Consider the following 18,198-nt stretch of genomic DNA (forward strand, 5'->3'; position numbering starts at 1 on the left):
CTGGATAACATTCAGCTGACCCACAGGCTCTAATTTTGCTTCCCTCGCCCCGAAACACTGAAGCAGACAGTATATATTGCCTCCTGTTTTGATAAGAACAAAATGGGAGCTTCCTTATCAAGGAAAAGCCTAGCGTACTCTCGAAGGTAAAGACTAGCGTAAGTGGAACGGGGCAGATCTGGCTGGGGGTAGGACTGGTACTTCTGTACCAACGGGTCTGGACTGGCCTGTCACTGCATGCCATAACCAGGTACAGCTCGCCCTGAGGGTCCCTCGGCTCTCTTCCCGAGTGTTCAAAGAGAGGAGGAAGGGAAAGAGTCCCACAAAGAACATTTGGTGACAGGAAGGTTCCAGAACACACAGGCTAGGAATGGAGAGCACTCTTCTTTCCGGTTTTATCTTGTTAGAGAAAGTGGTTCAACATTTTTGTTTTGAAATAACAAACACTGCTAGTCACCCTCCAGTTGGGGGTTGGAGAGTGACTCTGGGAGGACGGGGGAGCTTCCTGCTGGGCTCTTTGAAACAGCCTTTCCAGCTGACAGAAAGCAGGTCTTCCTCCAACAGACATGACAGACATCTTTAAAATTCCTTCCCCGTCTTCTGATTACTGATTAAAAGCTTGACTCTTTATTCTTCGTTGAGCCCTCTTTACTGTCTCTGAGCCCTCTTACTGGCTCCAGTCTTGGGCATTTATATATCTCAGCATGGATCAAAAATGTATGCTTCCTGGTATTCTGATATGTTCTTTAAAGTATTAGAGTCAGAAACCTGTGTGGTCTGAGTTTATCACCACAAGCAACCAGCCCCCTTCCCTCTGGAAAGGCAGACAGAAAAAAAAAAAAAGAGTGGGGAGAAGCCATTAGACTTTGACCTGCTCATCTCACGTGTTAATATCAGTGCTGAAGTGAAAGAAAAGCAAATCCAAACTTCTTTCCTAGTTTCTGCAGATATCCTTAACTGTGTGGGCTGGACTTCAGTGGACACACAGCCAACCTCCTTCATAGTAGTTACTCCTGGGGGATTTCTCTAGCAGCAGCGTGGCAAGCATGCCTCCCCAGGACCTTACCACGTCCTGGCTTGTGGTTTCTTAAAGCTTTGCCAGGACATGGAGTGATGGACGAGACTTCTCTCAGACAGTTGCTTCTTCATTCTTGAGTAAGATGTAAGTTTCATCATCTGATAGTTTCAGAAACAACAAAGCTTGCTAAGTACAAACGTGCCCCTTCCTCGGGGATCATCAAGTGATACGATTTATGAAACGCACTATTAACTATTAACCTAGATGCCTTTTGTCTGTGACAGGTTTGACTTTTCTTTTTCTTTCTTTTTCTTTTCCAATTTTTTTATTAGATATTTTCTTCATTTACATTTCAAATGCTATTCCAAAAGTCCCCTATACCCTCCCGACAAGTGTGTTTACCCTGAGAATGTCAGAAATAAATGTTCCCTGTTCAGTCACTGACAGAAGGGTGGGTAGGTCCTTCCATGGGGAATTCCCAGAGGCTTACATGTGTCATCAGCCCTTGTGGATTCCGAGAGAGCCCAGAGAACATCGGTGGGGATGAACATCAGACCTTGGAAACGAGGTTATCCATGCTCTCAGATGTCCGAGTTTCAGACAGGTTGGCTCTGTTTAAGTTAAGATTGAGACCCACGGCAGGACTCCTGTCCCAGTGCTGTGGCAAGGCAGCGTCTGATGTGTGCCTACGATATTATGTGACATTGCATATGTGCATTCCGGCGATCATTAACGAGTGGAAAGCTGTCATGAAGTGGACTTGAAAATGGCTGGATCAGCTGCTGTTCTAGCAGGACCGGGATGACTCAGAGTCTGACGAAAATGCCTCCATCAACAGTTTGTGTGCAGCCAGGCTTGTGCTGAGAGAAGACAGTTTAGTCTCAAGCAATTTTTTTTAAATGGGCAGCGGAAGTCTCATGAATTTTGTTTGGATGAAGGCTTAAGAATTTATAAGTCAATAGAATCTCTGTTTCTTCATTCTAAGACCTGCTCATCAACTAGAATTGGTGAGTGAGGGCTTTGTCAGTCAGCCGGGGCTGCTGGAACAGATACCACAGGCTGGGCAACTTAGAGGAACGGATTCCTCACTGGTCTGCGGTCTAGGTCGACGTGTCTTTGGCTTGCAGGTGCCTGTCTTCACATGGTCTTCCCCTAGGTGTGTCTGTTCTAAGTTCTTCATTTGTCATGTATACACATGATGTATGTACAGGTACATGTGTGTGAATGTACAGGGTCAGAACCTTACTTGCTATTTATCCAGCTCAGTCATCTATGAGTATTTCAATTTGTTTTGTGCGTGTGAGTACATGCACACATCTGTACACAATGAGGTGACCAAAGGGTGACCTTAGATGTCTGTCATTCCCTCAGGAGCCACCACTTTAGTTTTTTTCATATGAGATCTTTCATTTTCCTGGGCTCATAGACTAGGCTGGGTTGGCTGGCCAACAAGCCACAGGTTTTTACGCACCTCCAACCTCTCCAGAGCCCAAATGACAAGGACATGCCTTGGTGCACAGCTTTTAAAATGTGAGACCTAAGAATCAGACTCAGTTGCTCATACTTCCAAGGCCACTTGCACTCTGCTGACGGGCCAGTCGTCTTAGCCCACCTCACTAGTCTGGAATTCAGTAAACTGGCTAAGTTAGTTGCTAGCTAGCTGCCTTGGAGCCTGGAGATCTGCCTGTCTCTACATCGGCCTCCCCGGAGTGAGGCTGTGACTACAGTTCATACCTCCCAGCTCATGAACTGCTGTTAATCTAAGTTCTGGAGATTGAACTCCAGCCATTGTGCTTGCATGGCAAGCACCTTATGGAGCTATCTCCTGAGTCTCTCGGTTCTTCTCACAGGACACGGGGTCACACTGAGTCAGTCACCTCTTACTTCAAAGGCCTTATCTCCAAACACACTGGAATCCAGAAGTAAGGGGTGAGGGCTGAAGACTTTAACACAGGAAATCTGGGGAGTGTGTAGGTCAGCTCCAGCCAGCTTCAGTGGAGAAAGTTTATACTTAGGCTCTTTGCAGCATCCCTTTCCTCCTTATCTGACTTAGAGCAGGGTCCAGTTTTTGTTTCTTTTCTGGCCCACATTCTGGAGAGCATGAGAACTATCGAGGCAACAATGGCCAATAAACGAAAGCTGTGTTTAGCATCTACGTAGCGTCCTTTTCCTTTTTATCGGAATTACAGCCCCCATTCCTTGTTTCAGTTCGCTTCCCGGTCTCTGGTTTGGGGACCTTGAGGACGATTGGGAGATTGGGAGAACATCGGCCTGCTTCCCAATAGAAGGGTTCTTATTCATCTGCGAGTGAGCAGGGCCTGCCTGCAGGCCTAGTCTTTCCCTCCTCAGTCGTCCTTATCTTTGGCCTTGAATCCCACACACAGCTCAGCTGTCTGTATAAACGCTGGCCAAGGCCTTGGTAAGGCATGAAAATTTGGTATTGTTGTAAATGCTGCTAGCTGGTGGGAAGAATGGGAAAGACTGGGGTAGAACTTGGTGCTTGTGAGATTTCCCAAGAAGGTTGCAAATCCTTTCTGTGCGCTCATTTGCTCGCTGAAGTACAGGAAACAGCCGTTCTTAGCATCCTTGGAATGCAACTGTGAGCTTCTACATGCTCATTCTACTAACTCGGTGTCCTTGTAATTAACTTGATCGCTCAAGTTAACATTGATTAGTTGCTTTTGCCTGTCCCCACCCCCAAATCCTTTCCCCTGCTGATCTCACGCTGCCATGATGCAGATGGACCCAGAGCAATGGCTGCTCTGCATCTTGAGATACGAAGCTGGTTTCTGTGCAAATGCAAAGGTTCCTTGTTGCTGTTGCTCTTGCTGCTGCTTTTACCGCAGAAGGAGAACTCACCACTTAGGGGTCGGGGCTTGCTCCCTGAAGGCTGTGTGAGCCCTAGGTGAGGACTTAGTGAGAAGGGTGCTTGGATTCATGCTGCAACGTGCAATGATAGTTTCCAAATATGTAAACCAATCCTAGGATCGTTCAGGATTACATGAGGTGATCGTGGAGCGTTCTCAACAGGCTTGTGGTGACCTGGTCGGTCACCTTATTTTCAGTGTGAAACTGGGAAAGGGCAAATTCATTTCATTTTGATGTCATTGTCACTGTCTGATCATCATTGTTACCTGGTACCTCTATTTGCAAAGTCTGAGTACGCAAGTGCACATGAGAAGTTGTCATTGGCCCACACGTTCATTCCCGTGGTGAATAAGAATCCAAGAATAGCTACACAGTGCTCAGTGATGCGCAAACAGGGGAACGTGCTCCTCCATCTTCATGTATCAACCCAGCTTGCTTCTGATGTTCTTGAGCTGCTGTGACTGCCTTACCTTAGAGGGGGACACACCACAGGAGCACAGAGTGCCAGTGTCAGGTATCCGTGGCATCCACAGGCTAACCTCTGCCAGGGAACACTGTGTGTGGGTGAACAGTTGTCGGTAATAAGGAGACAGTGCTATCATTCCCCAGGTTCCTTAAAAACAGTAAGGTACACAGCGGTTACGGGATGGGCTCTTGTGCCTAGAAGTTAGTGAGCGGTAGGTAGGAAAAGCTAAAACAAACAGAAACCAGGAACTTCAGAGATGGTAACTGTATGCCCTGTGTGTACACAGGCATGCACAAACATATGCTTGGATAGCTGCAAACACACAAAGGTTTTTATGTACACGTTTACATGTATGTATTATGTATGTAGTAGTCTGATATCCTAAGAACATTACTCCAAAGCCTCAAACAAGACCCAGGTCCACAGATGTTGTTTCACCAGTTACTGTTGCTATGACAAAGTGCCTGATGGAAACAAGTTCTGGCTCCCAGGTATACACACACACACACACACACACACACACACATGCACAAACATGAGTGCACAAGTGTATACACTCATGTACATACACACATACACACATGCACATATACACGTGCACAAACATGGACACATGCATACATATCTACATGCACACATGTGCACAAACATGAGTGCACAAGTGTACACACTCATGTGCATAAACACATACACACATGCACATATACATGTGCACAAACATGGACACATGCATGCATATCTACATGCACACATGTGCACAAACATGAGTGCATAAGTGCACACACTCCTGTGCGCACACACACATACTCACAGGCACAAGCTTCTTTGCACACACACATACACACACTCATGTGCACACATATATACACACATGCATACATGCATGTGCACAAACATGGGCACATGCATGCATATATACAGGCACACACGTGCACAAACACGAGTACACACGTTCATGCACACACATGGACATGTGTGTATGCACGTACAGACACACAAAGATTTGGGTCTCTAGAAGTGAAGTTAGAGAATCACATAACAGTGCAATCTAGCGTCTTCTCATTAACTCTAGCACAGAATTCGTGGCAGATTTTGAATCACCAGGAAAACAGGCATTTTCGGAATGTGTCTGGAAATGCTCTGGGTGGTGCTGGGCTGTGGGAGAGATGCTGCCTCCTTAGTGCTGGTCTGGGGCTGGAGGTCAAAAGTCCTGTTTAAAGCTGAGCTTCGTTTAACTCTTTCCTTCACACTTCACTCTCTGTCCTCCTGTCTTCGTCTTCCCCAGCTGACATCATTTTTGTTTAATTAATAACTTTTGTAGTTTACAGCTCACAGTGATGTGAGTGGAGACTTCCTGTTCTTCATCCTATCAGAGTTCCTCCTCTTGTCAACATCTTGAGTCAGTGTGGGGCATTGGTACAATCCTGTGTTCATCCACTCGTGTTTTATTAACCAAGCCTATAGTTGTGCATGTTCTGCATATTTTAATCACTGTATGATGACTTATGTCCACCATTATGGCCACTATAAGGTCATTTCATCTCCCATGCTTCCTTATGTTTACCCCTCCCCCAAGTCCCTTACAGCTTCTGGTTGTTTTGTTTTTTTAATACTTTTTTTAGTTTTACCTTTTCCAGAAAGCCATTGAGTGAGAACCCCGTAGCATGCTGCCTCATCAGCGTGCCCTCTTTCAGTTAGCAGGTGTGCGTGCAAGTCCCCTTCCTGTCTTTTTGCAGCTGTATAATTCTTTTCTTGTCTTACCACTGATTGGCATGTTTGTGCGTCATTTCACTTATGGGAAGCACTTTTTATTGCTTCCAAGTTAAGATGGTTATAAACAAAGTTGTTGCAATCATCTCTGTGCAGATTTTCATCCAGTTCCTAATATCTAAACAGTGTGGTCATTGGTTCATACAGAGAGTATTTACAGTTGTGTGTGAAACTGTGGTGCTGGCTTCTCATGTGTTCTTGCTGCTCCCAATCTTTGCCAGCCTTTAGTATTGTCTGGTTTGGATTTTCGCCATTCTAGTAAGCTGTGAGGAGCTCTCCTCAATGTTATCTCAGATTTGCTGTGTGAAAAATATTTAACATCTCCATTAAGGCAAAGTAACACTGCAATAGTCAGCTCCAAACAGAGGAAGACATTGGAAACAGTGGAGCCATCCCACAGCAATGCTAACGGTGTTAGAGAGAAGAATTAAGTATGGGCTTTGTCGCGGTTTATTTTGAAAACAGTCCCACCGGGAGCATAGGTCCCTGGTTGTCAGGTGTGAACAGTCGTACTCAAAAGCATAGAAAGGCCCTGGCAATCGTCACTCTGGGCTTCGAGTATTTGCTTCTGACTCTGTTTTAAAATTGCATATATTTAATGTGTAGAGCATGGGATTTGTTGTACATGTGCACCATGATGCAACCATTGTGTATCTGTAAGTCCAGAGTTTGCTGTCTTTGTGTGTGTGGTCAGAGCACGGAAGGTTTTCTGTTTAGTAAATTTAGGGTACAGGACTGTTACCATGGAAACGCTGTTATACACTGGACCAGCACCTTGTCCAGCCTGTGCATCTGAAGTTTTATACCCAACGTTCATCCCCCATCCTCTCTCCAGGCCATGGGAACCGGAGTTCTACACTCCATGTCTATGAATCGGGATCTTTTACGCACAAGCGACTTCTTGCAGCATCTGTCGTTTGGGGTTTGACTTATTAATTCTGGATTGAGACCTCCTCGGTTTCAGGTCTTTCAAGTTGCATACATCATCATTAAAGCTGCCAATGCCCCTCGGCCTGGAAACTGGATTTTGGAGCGCTCCGTGGATGGCGTCAAGTTCAAACCCTGGCAGTACTATGCCGTCAGCGATACAGAGTGTTTGACCCGCTACAAAATAACTCCACGGCGGGGACCTCCCACTTACAGAGCAGACAACGAAGTCATCTGCACCTCGTATTATTCAAAGCTGGTGCCACTTGAACATGGAGAGGTACGGTCTGCATCGCAGAAATGGCTTTCTGTCATCTGACCCCCCACCCACCCAACTCAAATGTCGCCATGATATCTCTCATAGGAATCTATGCTGAACATTCAAAACCAATGAGCCTTAACCAGAGGTGTGCATGGGCTGCCTCACTGTTTAAAGTAGCCTTGACAGGTCTCAGTCTTGATTTCTTCTCAGCCCACGGTTTTCTCAATCTTCACTCTGCTGTCCTCTACCCCTTTAGAATCTTTCTATAAGACCAGGGCAAGAGCATGTGTTTATTGGAGAGAAGTCAGGCATGGTGACACATTAAGTGTCATTCTAGCACTCCGGAGGCTGAGGCAGGAGGATCATGAGTTGGAGGGATACATAGCTTTGTTCTTTACTCAAACAGGGACAGAGGAGGATTAGAGGGCAAAGGTGCTTCTGAAAGGTGTCGTCCCTCCTCCTTCTCCCTCCTGTTCAGAGATGTGGAGCTGGGTGGAGCTGCCCAGGGACTGTGCTCAATGTATTCACCTCAGGAACCTCTGAGGAAACAGAAACAGTGCGGTCATCCAGCGCCTTGCTTGATGGGTGACCCCTGTGAAAACTCTCAGGTGCTCTCCATGATGGGAGCTGGGCAGGAAGATCTTCAGTTACAGAGGTTAACTAAGACAGCAGACATCCTTAAGTTTGGGGTGTGTTTTCCTTACCCTCCCTAGCCTGTCCATGGCATTGGGCATTTGCTTCTTAGAAGCTATCGCATACTAGACCCCCACAACACGAGGAGACTCATGCTACTGGAAGAGTTCCAGAAATCTCTGATGTAGAAGGATGGGTAACCCCCAAACCGAGGCAAAGCTAGGGCTACTGTTTATGAGTACCTAACATGTGTTAGATGAGGTTTTTGTTTGCTTGCTTTTAGATTGATCTTTGTAATGATTCTGTCACAGGACTTTATTGTACATGTGTACATGTTAACTTGTCCATACAACTGACATGTATGTTTGCCTGTATCCAGATTCACACATCACTCATCAATGGCAGACCCAGCGCTGACGACCCCTCACCCCAGTTGCTGGAATTCACCTCAGCACGGTACATTCGCCTTCGTCTGCAGCGCATCAGAACACTCAACGCAGACCTCATGACCCTTAGCCATCGGGACCTCAGAGACCTTGACCCCATTGTCACAAGACGTGTGAGTATGGATGGGGTCCCTGGCCACTGTGACAACCTTGGTTTCAGGGCACATTCTTTTCTTCATTTTCTTTGGTTGGCTTCTTGTCTTCCCAGCTATCCATATTTTACTGATGAGTATCTCCTGTCATTTGTTATAAAGCTAGTTTGGAGGTGATGGCCCCAGCACGCACTCCTCAGGCCTCCTGGCTCCCTCCTAGTTGTCTCCATCGTGTAGTCACCTGGAGAATGTAATGGCCTTTGTCCTAAATATCCTAGCCTGGCTCCACATCTGAACTTCAGCAACTCAGGCATTTTAATTTGTTTGTTTGTTTGTTTGTTTGTTTTGAAATGATAAAATTTGAGAAATATGTAAGAAAGTGTTTACATGTTAAGTGTCAAGTTAAGTATAAAATGGACAAACACTGTATGCCACTCCCATCACTTCAGAGCGAGTTACCAGGTTGTGGGTAGCTGGGTGTGTAAATCTGCTAAACTTTTTCGAAGCAGATGCCATATTTTAGCCAGACCAGCAATGTGGGGTCCCTGAGCCTATCACATACACTTACAAACATCTGGTGGTGTCAGGCAGGCACTGTGGGCTGCTGGGCGCCATGCCATGGCTTACCCTGTCTCATCCTGGGTCACCCTGGTGGTGTTCATTTGTATATCTCTGGCCATCCAGGTTGAGCCTCTCAGAACTCACAATAGGTTTTTTTCTTTTTTCTTTTTTTGGTCCATTTTTGTGTATTTTGTATTGAAATCAGGTTAGAGAAATCCTCTCAGTGAGGTTTTATGTTCACGTTGAAGCCATGAAGAACTCTATTCTGATGAACAGAGTTTCCGTTTTGGGTGAAATCCATGTTACCTTCTTTTGTCATTGGTACTGCTGTATTATTGACACTCACTGTGGCCTCTCAAAAATGACTTGCGTTTTGCTAGGTTTCCAACGATGTTATCTTAACTTCTCTTCTAGCAGCGTTGTGGTCCTACCTCCTGCTCTGGCCATCCACATTAACCTTTGTGTTTGGTATGAGGGTCTCCTTTCTATACACATGTGATGCTGTAGAGCCAAGTGTCAGAAGTGGTTGACTTTCTTCCACAATGCGTCCCTATGTTCTGATGCTGCTGTTGGGCACTGCTGGGCTTTACTCTCCCGAGTCTCTTTCTGGAGGAACTGTCCTGTTGCTGCATTGATCTAACCCCATCCCACGGATGCATTGGTCTAACTTTAGACAATAACAAGCATTTGATTTCTGCAGCTTTATGTTAAATATCATGGTCGGGTACTATGTTGGTCCAGATTGGCTTTTGTAGATTACTGGCATTGTATTTTAAATCTTTATTTTTGTGTACTTTTGTGTTTCTATGTAAACTTATTCTACATGTATCTAAGCCCCCAGAGACTAGCTGAGGTTTCAGGAAATTATGGGTTGCCAGCATGGGCACTGGGAGCTGAACTCTGGTCCACTGGAAGAAAAGGAAGTACTCTTAAGCCCGTCTCTAGTACCCTTTATATTTTCTTTATTAGAAAATATTAGAATTAGTTAATTTCTACCCAAAAATAAAAACACTTGCTAAGATTTTCACTAGGATTCCATTCTTGGGCTGGCGCAATGGCTCAGCAGGTAAGAGCACTGACTTCTCTTCCAAAGATCCTGAGTTCAAATCCCAGCAACCATATGGTGGCTCACAAACACCCATCATGAAATCTGACACCCACTTCTGGTGCATCTGAAGACAGCTACAGTGTACAGTGTATTATTATATATAATAATAAATAAATCTTTGGGCAGGAGCGAGCAAGGACTGAGCGAGCAGGCTGACCAGAACGAACAGAGGTCCTAAAATCTCGATTCCCAACTACCACATGAAGGCTTACCAGCATCTGTATAGCTATAGTATACTCACAAACATAACATAAATAAATAAATCTATAAAAATAAATTATAAGAATATTCCATTCTTTAGATCAGTACAGGAAGAAATTTGGAAGATATTTAAACAATATTGAATCATCCAGTCATGGTCTCAATGGTGCTCTCTGCATTAAGTCCACTGGCCAATATTCTTTATTAGTAAAGGTGTTATTCAAAGATGTAAGAAGAAATCAAAGGCATGCAGCATGTGTTTGTAGGAGTGACTCTCCATCATTTGTAGCTGGCACAGACATGTGCACAGATACCCTTTAAAAAAAAACAAAACAAAACAGAAACAACCACTAGAAACAATGACTAAGTCAGCAATGGAGTAAGGCCAAATCAGTCAATCAAATTAAGCACATTTCTATATAATAGCAATGAGCAATAAAAAAGAAAATCAAAATAAAAACCTATTAACATGGAAAGCATGAAGCTGTGATACAAAGTGATTGAAGAAAAAAAATGACTTTCTTCTACTCATGTGCCTGGCATGTGCACTTGGCAGAGTGTACACCCAAGAATCTACATCTAGATGATGACATTCCTTCCTGAACACATCCTGGGCACCTTGCCCTAACCCTAACCCTAACCCTAACCCTAACCCTAACCCTAACCCTAACCCTAACCCTATCCCTAACCCTAACCCTAACCCTATCCCTATCCCTATCCCTATCCCTATCCCTAACCCTAACCCTAACCCTAACCCTAACCCTAACCCTAACCCTAACCCTAACCCTATCCCTAACCCTATCCCTAACCCTATCCCTAACCCTAACCCTATCCCTAAACCTATCCCTAACCCTAACCCTATCCCTGACCCTGACCCTGTCCCTGTCCCTGTCCCTGTCCCTGTCCCTGTCCCTGTCCCTGCCCCTGTCCCTGTCCCTGCCCCTGTCCCTAACCCTCTAACCTTAAAGGTTAACTCCCTCAAAATGGAGCAGGGTCAATAATGAAGAGGGATGTTTGGCTTACAACAAAACCATAATGAAGAATTCCTTTAGACCCTCAGGTCCTCTTGCTAAGCTAATCTGAGCATTATCTCTTTGAACTGAACACCCAGGGTCTTTTGTGTGTGAAATAAAAATGTAAATGTGAGCTTCCTTAAGTTTAGAGTACCAAAAGTCACTCCCAAGCCCAGGCGAGATATTTGTGCGTCTCCACTACTTACTTGGCGCCAAAATGAAGGTTTTTTTTTTTTTTTAACTTCTGTTTGTTACACTCTTTTTCCCCCCAGTATTACTATTCGATAAAAGACATTTCCGTTGGAGGCATGTGCATTTGCTACGGCCATGCCAGCAGCTGCCCGTGGGATGAAGAAGCAAAGGTTCGTTCTAGCGTTCTATACTTACTGCAACCTCCACACAGAAGGTTTAGCCGCCTCATCCTCCATTCTTGACCGAAGGCAGACAGTTAAGAGGCATCACGTCAATTTTTAAAAATTTAATTAACGTAACTGGTTTTGGTTTTAGCAATGGCATCCACTTGCTTTGGTTGGAGGGCTAATTTCTCATAAGCCCTTACTGTGTTATTTAGTTTACTGTGTTAGTAAGATATCTATGACAGGAAATTGACACGATCTTCCACATTCTTATAAGAGAATTGGGCATGTGCTGATATAAGTTATATGTACTATGTTTATGATTCTCTGCTTTTCAGTACTGTGGGGTACTAAATAAAGGAAAAAATAGACTTGTTTGGGTGTAATACTAAGTAAATAATTTGAAAAGAGTTGGACAGAAAAGTTATTTACTTCCAGTCTTTGGAGTTCTGTGTCCCCGTTAAGTAGCAATATTCTCTTTTATTTATTTTACTTATTGTTAATTCTAGTTGTTTAATCTTTACACCCCTTGGGGCTTAACTCAGGCAAGCACTCTACCAGTGAGACACACCCTCAGCCCACATTCTATATTAAAATTATTTTAACATTTATTTATTTAGTTGGAGGGGTACATATGTAGAGTGCATATAGTGCACATGTAGAGATCAGAAAGAAACTCATGAACCCCAACTTTCTTATTCTATCATGTGACTCTCTGGGGGGTTGTCAGGCCTGATGGCCAGGGAGATGGCTGAGCCATTCTTGTTTGCCTGCTTTTCTGGGTTTTTTTGTTTGTTTTTTTGTTTGATGCTGAAAACCATATTGAAAAACATCAGAGAATCATCATCCAAACTACACTAAAATCTTTTCATAAAATATTGATAACGACTCCCAACCCCTAAAGTCAATGCCTCTTTTTAAAGAACACTCTTGTTATTTAACACGCATTTGTTTGTAATCGGGCTATGTGTGCCATCTCCTCCAGAAGTGCAACACCAATAACTTGATATCACGATGACATGAGACAGTCCCAGATCCCTCACCATAAAGAGCTACCATATACTGACTTCAAGTGGTTGCTTTGTTTTTTTTTTTCCTTAAGTAAAATTAAGAATAAGACACAGGTAACGTTTTGAGCTCTTGTCCCACATCCTTGTTTTGTCCAGCAACTACAGTGTCAGTGTGAACACAATACGTGTGGCGAGAGCTGCGACAGGTGCTGTCCTGGCTACCATCAGCAGCCCTGGAGGCCCGGAACCATTTCCTCCGGCAACGAGTGTGAGGGTAAGTATACTTACAACCTGGAGATCGAAGGCTCCAGCTACGTGGTTGGTTAAACTCATGGCGTCTTGGTTGTAATGAACATTACATACTTACTTTTTCAGCATTTCAACTACTGCCTGAAGCCAAGCACGCCTCTGTGACATTTAAGGGCTGAGGGGTCGTTGTAGATTCACTATTTTACCTAAGTTTCTTAGCCCGTGCATTTCTTTATTAGCTACAAATCTGAAGTCGAGATGAATGAATTACTTGATTACGGTACTGGGTATTGAACCTATAGGCGTCTACCATGCTGAGAAATGTTCTACCACTGAAGTACATCTCTAGCTATCTTGGCCAGTGATGTGGCTCAGCAGGGAAAGGCACTTGCCACCAAACCCAATGACCTGAGTTGCCACTCTGGGATCCACATAATGGGAGGGAGGACTCAGCTCCCATAAGTTGTCCTTTGATGTCCACATGCAGCTATGGCCTGCATATACCAACCAACAAACACACACACACAAACACACACACACACACCACACACACACTTTAATAAAAATATGTTTAAATTAAGATTTTCACTTTGTCTCTCTCCTTCCCACATTTTTTTCTGAGCGTTTGTTATATACAGACTATATAGTTTGTTAATACAGACTATATTATTCAAATTATTGTATATGTTTATTTGAATATATTAGTAAAATAAAATTGATAGATATTTCAAATACATTATTTGACATAAATATTTCACATAAAATTGAAATAGAATTTAAAATTGAATGTATTTGTAATGTTTCCTATGTGGGAAATAGCATAATAATGTATACCATTCTGCAGAATTGCTTTTTAGAAGTCAGTAATTTTTTAAATTTAGCTTTCCCGCGTGTCTCTGCATGTTTTGCCTGCTTACATGTCTGTACGTTACTTGCATACCTAAGAACATTAATAATCTAAGAACATTAGATTCCCCAGAACTGGAATTACACATGGTTGTGCGCCTCCATGTGGCTGCTGGGAATTGAACCCTGATTCTCTAGAAGAGCAGCCAGTGCTTTTACCTTTTAAGCCATCTCTCCAGCCCATGGAATTGCTTTTAATTTTAGACCCAGGTCTCACATTTATTCAACAAGCACTCAACCTCTGATCCACACTCCAAGCCTCCCATATCATTTTTTGAGGGGGACACAGGGTCTCCTTATATGGCGGTGTAAATGAGGGTCAGACTCTCTGTCATGCTTCAGCCTATAAACTCTGAAATAGCACGTGTACACGGACACACCCACCCAGTACTTTTAGTTATTTTGGTGGCAATTCCCATTTCCTCCTCTATTATCTATATCTGTTTAGAAAGTATTTATTTATTTAATGTCTATTGGTGTTTTACTTACATGTAGCCTATGCCTGGTATCCATGGAGGCCAGAAAAGGGCATCAGATCCCCTGGGACCAGGGTTAAGGATGGCTGTGAGCCATTATGTGGGTGCTGGAAGCAGAACCCTGGACCCATGGAAGAACAGCCATCTTAACCACGGAGCCATCTCTCTAGCTCTTGCCTATATCTTACAGAATTATTTCTGTTAGAATTTTAAAACACAGATACTTCATGAAATAAGGGTTTTCTTTAACAGGGACACATCCCATGCATTAATTGAGATATTAAAATATTTCCTAGAATGCAACTGTCACAACAAAGCCAAAGATTGTTACTATGACAGCAGTGTTGCAAAGGAGAGGAGAAGCCTGAACACTGCCGGGCAGTACAGTGGAGGAGGGGTTTGTGTCAACTGCTCGCAGAATACCACAGGGATCAACTGTGAAACCTGTATCGACCAGTATTACAGACCTCACAAGGTAAGTGTCTGCTTCTTGCCACTGCCTAGCTCCTCTGCCTTCTAGGTGGAAGACATGCCTCATTAACTCTCAGCCTCTGTCTGAAGGATAGCTTCCTTCCTTTATATACCATGGACTGGTGGTCTTCAGATTTTTTTCTCCTACAGAGGCTTGCTGTCTTGCTTAAAGTGGGAATAGGCGGCTATTGTTATTCAATTTGAATTGGGGTCCTGTGAGGTGTGTAATTGAAGATAATTCTAACTATAAATGTGCAGATTCAGCTAATAACTAAAGGGGGCCATACCTTAGCCACTGGATGCAGTCATCCAGCCCCCAATTGACTTGATGAGCCCTTGGAATTGGCTTGCTCAGTGGCCATGTTCAAGGATGACAGTAATAGGTGACAGAGAGAAGGGGAACCGTGAAAAGAAGAAAGGGTGACATGTTGCTGTCACCATCAAAAAGATGTTTAGAGCTTCTTGCCTGGGGCCATTTTATCTTCCTGACATCTACATCCCATTACACAGAGTTGCTGTGATAGTCTCACCCTGAACAGGACACTGATCCCTCATGGTTGACACTGCGGTTATTATTTCAAACAATGCAGATATTTCTGGTGTCATCCAGGACAACTTCTGTCTTGCAGGTATCTCCTTATGATGACCACCCTTGCCGTCCCTGTAACTGTGACCCTGTGGGGTCTCTGAGTTCTGTCTGTATCAAGGATGACCGCCATGCCGATTTAGCCAATGGTAAGGACTTGGTCTGCTGTGTGTGCAGTTGGTCCAGGGTGTACTGTTTGTGCTGGGTAGACTTATTACTGGGATGTAGAAATGTGAGGATTTGATCCTGTGTCGAGTCTATTTATTATCTTCTACATATATTGAGCCCTGTAGTGTGTGGGGCTTCTGTGCATCCCTTCATTCTCTTACTCTGGCTTTAGGAGGGTCATGCTGTTGTGTGGGTATCCCAGTTAGTTCTATGACTCTGTAATATGTGTTTAGCTATATCACATTTTACATATCCGAGTGTGTATCAATTGCTGGGTGGATATATAAAACCGGGTATTTCTATTCACCAAGGGAATCTAAAACATTGACTGCAGCTGTGGTGTGCTCACCCACACACATTTAGTGGATAAGCCTTCCAGCTGTTATGAATAACACTGCTATGAGCATTCATATACATCTAATTTTGTGAGTGTATATTGTATTTACTCTGGGATCAGGAGTGGAGCTGCAGTAACACATGGCGGCACTGCCTGTGGGCTTTAATCTCATTGTCTCTCTTCATATCAGCGCTACAGCAAACTGTGGCCCATGGGCCAAATAGGCACACTGCTGTTTAAACTGTGCACATTTGCCTATGTATAGACCATGGCTATGTGAGAGCAGTTAAGAGTGACTGTCTACTTAGCTTTACCTGAAATCTTGCTCAAAGAGGTTGCAGTTGTCCCGCGTTGGCCCTCTACAGAAAGTTTACAGGACCCCTGCTTTAAACCCTAGAACTTCACATGTTAATCAGTACTGATGTTTCTCCCCCAGGAAAGTGGCCAGGTCAGTGTCCATGTAGGAAAGGTTATGCTGGAGATAAATGTGACCGCTGCCAGTTTGGCTACCGGGGTTTCCCAAATTGCATCCCCTGTGACTGCAGGACTGTCGGCAGCCTGAATGAGGATCCATGCATAGAGCCGTGTCTTTGTAAGGTAAGTGTGGAAATTAAGGAAGCTTTTTTCTTTTTTTCTTTTTGTTTTCGAGACAGGGTTTCTCTGTGTAGCCCTGGCTGTCCTGGAACTCACTCTGTAGACCAGGCTGGCCTCGAACTCAGAAATCCACCTGCCTCTGCCTCCCAAGTGGTGGCTTTGAGTCTCTTCTGGGGTTCTCTGCTCCCCTGGGACAGATGATCGAGTACTGTGAAGAGCAGGAAGGCTTAAGTTAGAAACAGCATGTCCCAGCAAGATGGCCCTATTCTGTGCCCTTGGATTGAGATTGGACACCAGGCTTACTCTTTTGCGGCACCTCTGGCTAATGACCATGGATTCCCGAGGTGTTTCTGTGGCTTCTTAGACGGAACCCAATACTGCTGTGCCATTTTCTTGGCATTGCCTCCCAGTTCCGTGTTTGGAGGCGCACCAGGTACATACTGAGTTTCCCAGAACTCTAATGAAATGCAGATCTGTTATCTTGCATTTCTCTTGAAAGAGAATTGTATAATCACAGGAATGCGCACACACGCAGTGCCCGAGAAGGGTCTTATTTGGCCATATGATATTAATAACCATTTCCCTGGAATTCTTGAGATTTCCTGTTTGTACCTCCTGCCTCATTCCCATAAAAGCAGGGTCCTGTGCCTGGGTTACATGTGACCCAGAATAAGCTCAAGCATTTATAAGTAAAACAAATAGTTATACAGCCCTCTTTAAATAGGGAAATGTTAGCACAAGCAGGGCCTGTTGTGCATGCCTATATTTCTAGTGCTGACGGGGCTCCTGGAGGGGTTTGAGAAGTGGAGATGAACCATTTAGCCTGGGCTGCACAGTAAGATCCTGTCTCAAAAGGAAAAAATAAATAAATAAAACAAAACAAGTTTATTTCAATGTATTGACCAATCTCTAACGTCTTAGGCTTGTTCTCGGTGACAGAATCAGGCAAGTTGTCACAGGCTCTCTACTCATAAATACTCACGGCCTGAGGTTTCCCACGTTCTTTGACTATTTATCTGAGTATTTATTACCTGTTTGTGTAGATGCTCCTTACCAAGACCACATGCGTGTCATTTCTTTCTGTCTGTCTGGATATACACCAGCCTCACCAGCTAATCTTTTTTTTTTTTTTTTACAGAAAAATGTTGAGGGTAAGAACTGTGATCGCTGCAAGCCAGGATTCTACAACTTGAAGGAACGAAACCCCGAGGGCTGCTCCGAGTGCTTCTGCTTCGGTGTCTCTGGTGTCTGTGACAGCCTCACGTGGTCCATTAGTCAGGTGGGAGACCCCGCAACTGCCTTAACCAGCAGGTCACGGGGCCATGCTAGGAAGCCAGGAGGCCAGGTCTTCCGTCGGAGAGACTAAGGCATCCATGCAAGGCAGCCCACTCCTAAAGCATTGCTATGTGTTTGTACTAATGCACGTGCTCATTGCCACATATGTTTTCCAATTGAGACAGTTGGCTGGAAAGGTGCTGCAGGATATATAACCTGTTGTCCTTTCTTCTGTAGGAAACACTTCCCCATGGGAGTTTCTCAGTTTGGAGTGGGAGGCATCCTAGGGGTAGAAGAAGAGCAAGAGTAGAGGGCGTGGAATTCTAGAGCAGGCAGGCTCTGGGGTGTGGGGAGGGCTGGCGCTGTGAGTCTGGAGGGTTTACAGGGTGATGGCTGGAAGTTAGA

The 18,198-nt window shown here is 44.3% G+C and overlaps 1 protein-coding gene across 5 annotated transcripts in view; it reads left to right on the top strand.

The window, feature by feature from the left end:
• Lama1 (laminin, alpha 1) overlaps positions 1 to 18,198 on the top strand; it is a 125,519-nt gene that overhangs the window by 33,261 nt on the left and 74,060 nt on the right. For 3 of the 5 annotated variants that reach the window (XM_006523718.4, XM_006523717.4, NM_008480.2), the window contains exons 4-11: positions 7,087 to 7,329; positions 8,324 to 8,503; positions 11,638 to 11,727; positions 12,888 to 13,005; positions 14,659 to 14,837; positions 15,463 to 15,568; positions 16,361 to 16,521; positions 17,657 to 17,797. In XM_006523718.4, coding sequence (XP_006523781.1) covers positions 7,087 to 7,329; positions 8,324 to 8,503; positions 11,638 to 11,727; positions 12,888 to 13,005; positions 14,659 to 14,837; positions 15,463 to 15,568; positions 16,361 to 16,521; positions 17,657 to 17,797 — 1,218 coding nt within the window. Of the gene's footprint in view, positions 1 to 909; positions 1,163 to 6,957; positions 7,330 to 8,323; positions 8,504 to 11,637; positions 11,728 to 12,887; positions 13,006 to 14,658; positions 14,838 to 15,462; positions 15,569 to 16,360; positions 16,522 to 17,656; positions 17,798 to 18,198 lie in introns of those variants that run through there. The other 2 variants (XM_030249518.1, XM_030249517.1) reach the window with 2 other exon arrangements.

The sequence above is a fragment of the Mus musculus genome, chromosome 17 (assembly GCF_000001635.26).
Source record: "Mus musculus strain C57BL/6J chromosome 17, GRCm38.p6 C57BL/6J".
Taxonomy (NCBI): Eukaryota; Metazoa; Chordata; class Mammalia; order Rodentia; family Muridae; genus Mus; species Mus musculus.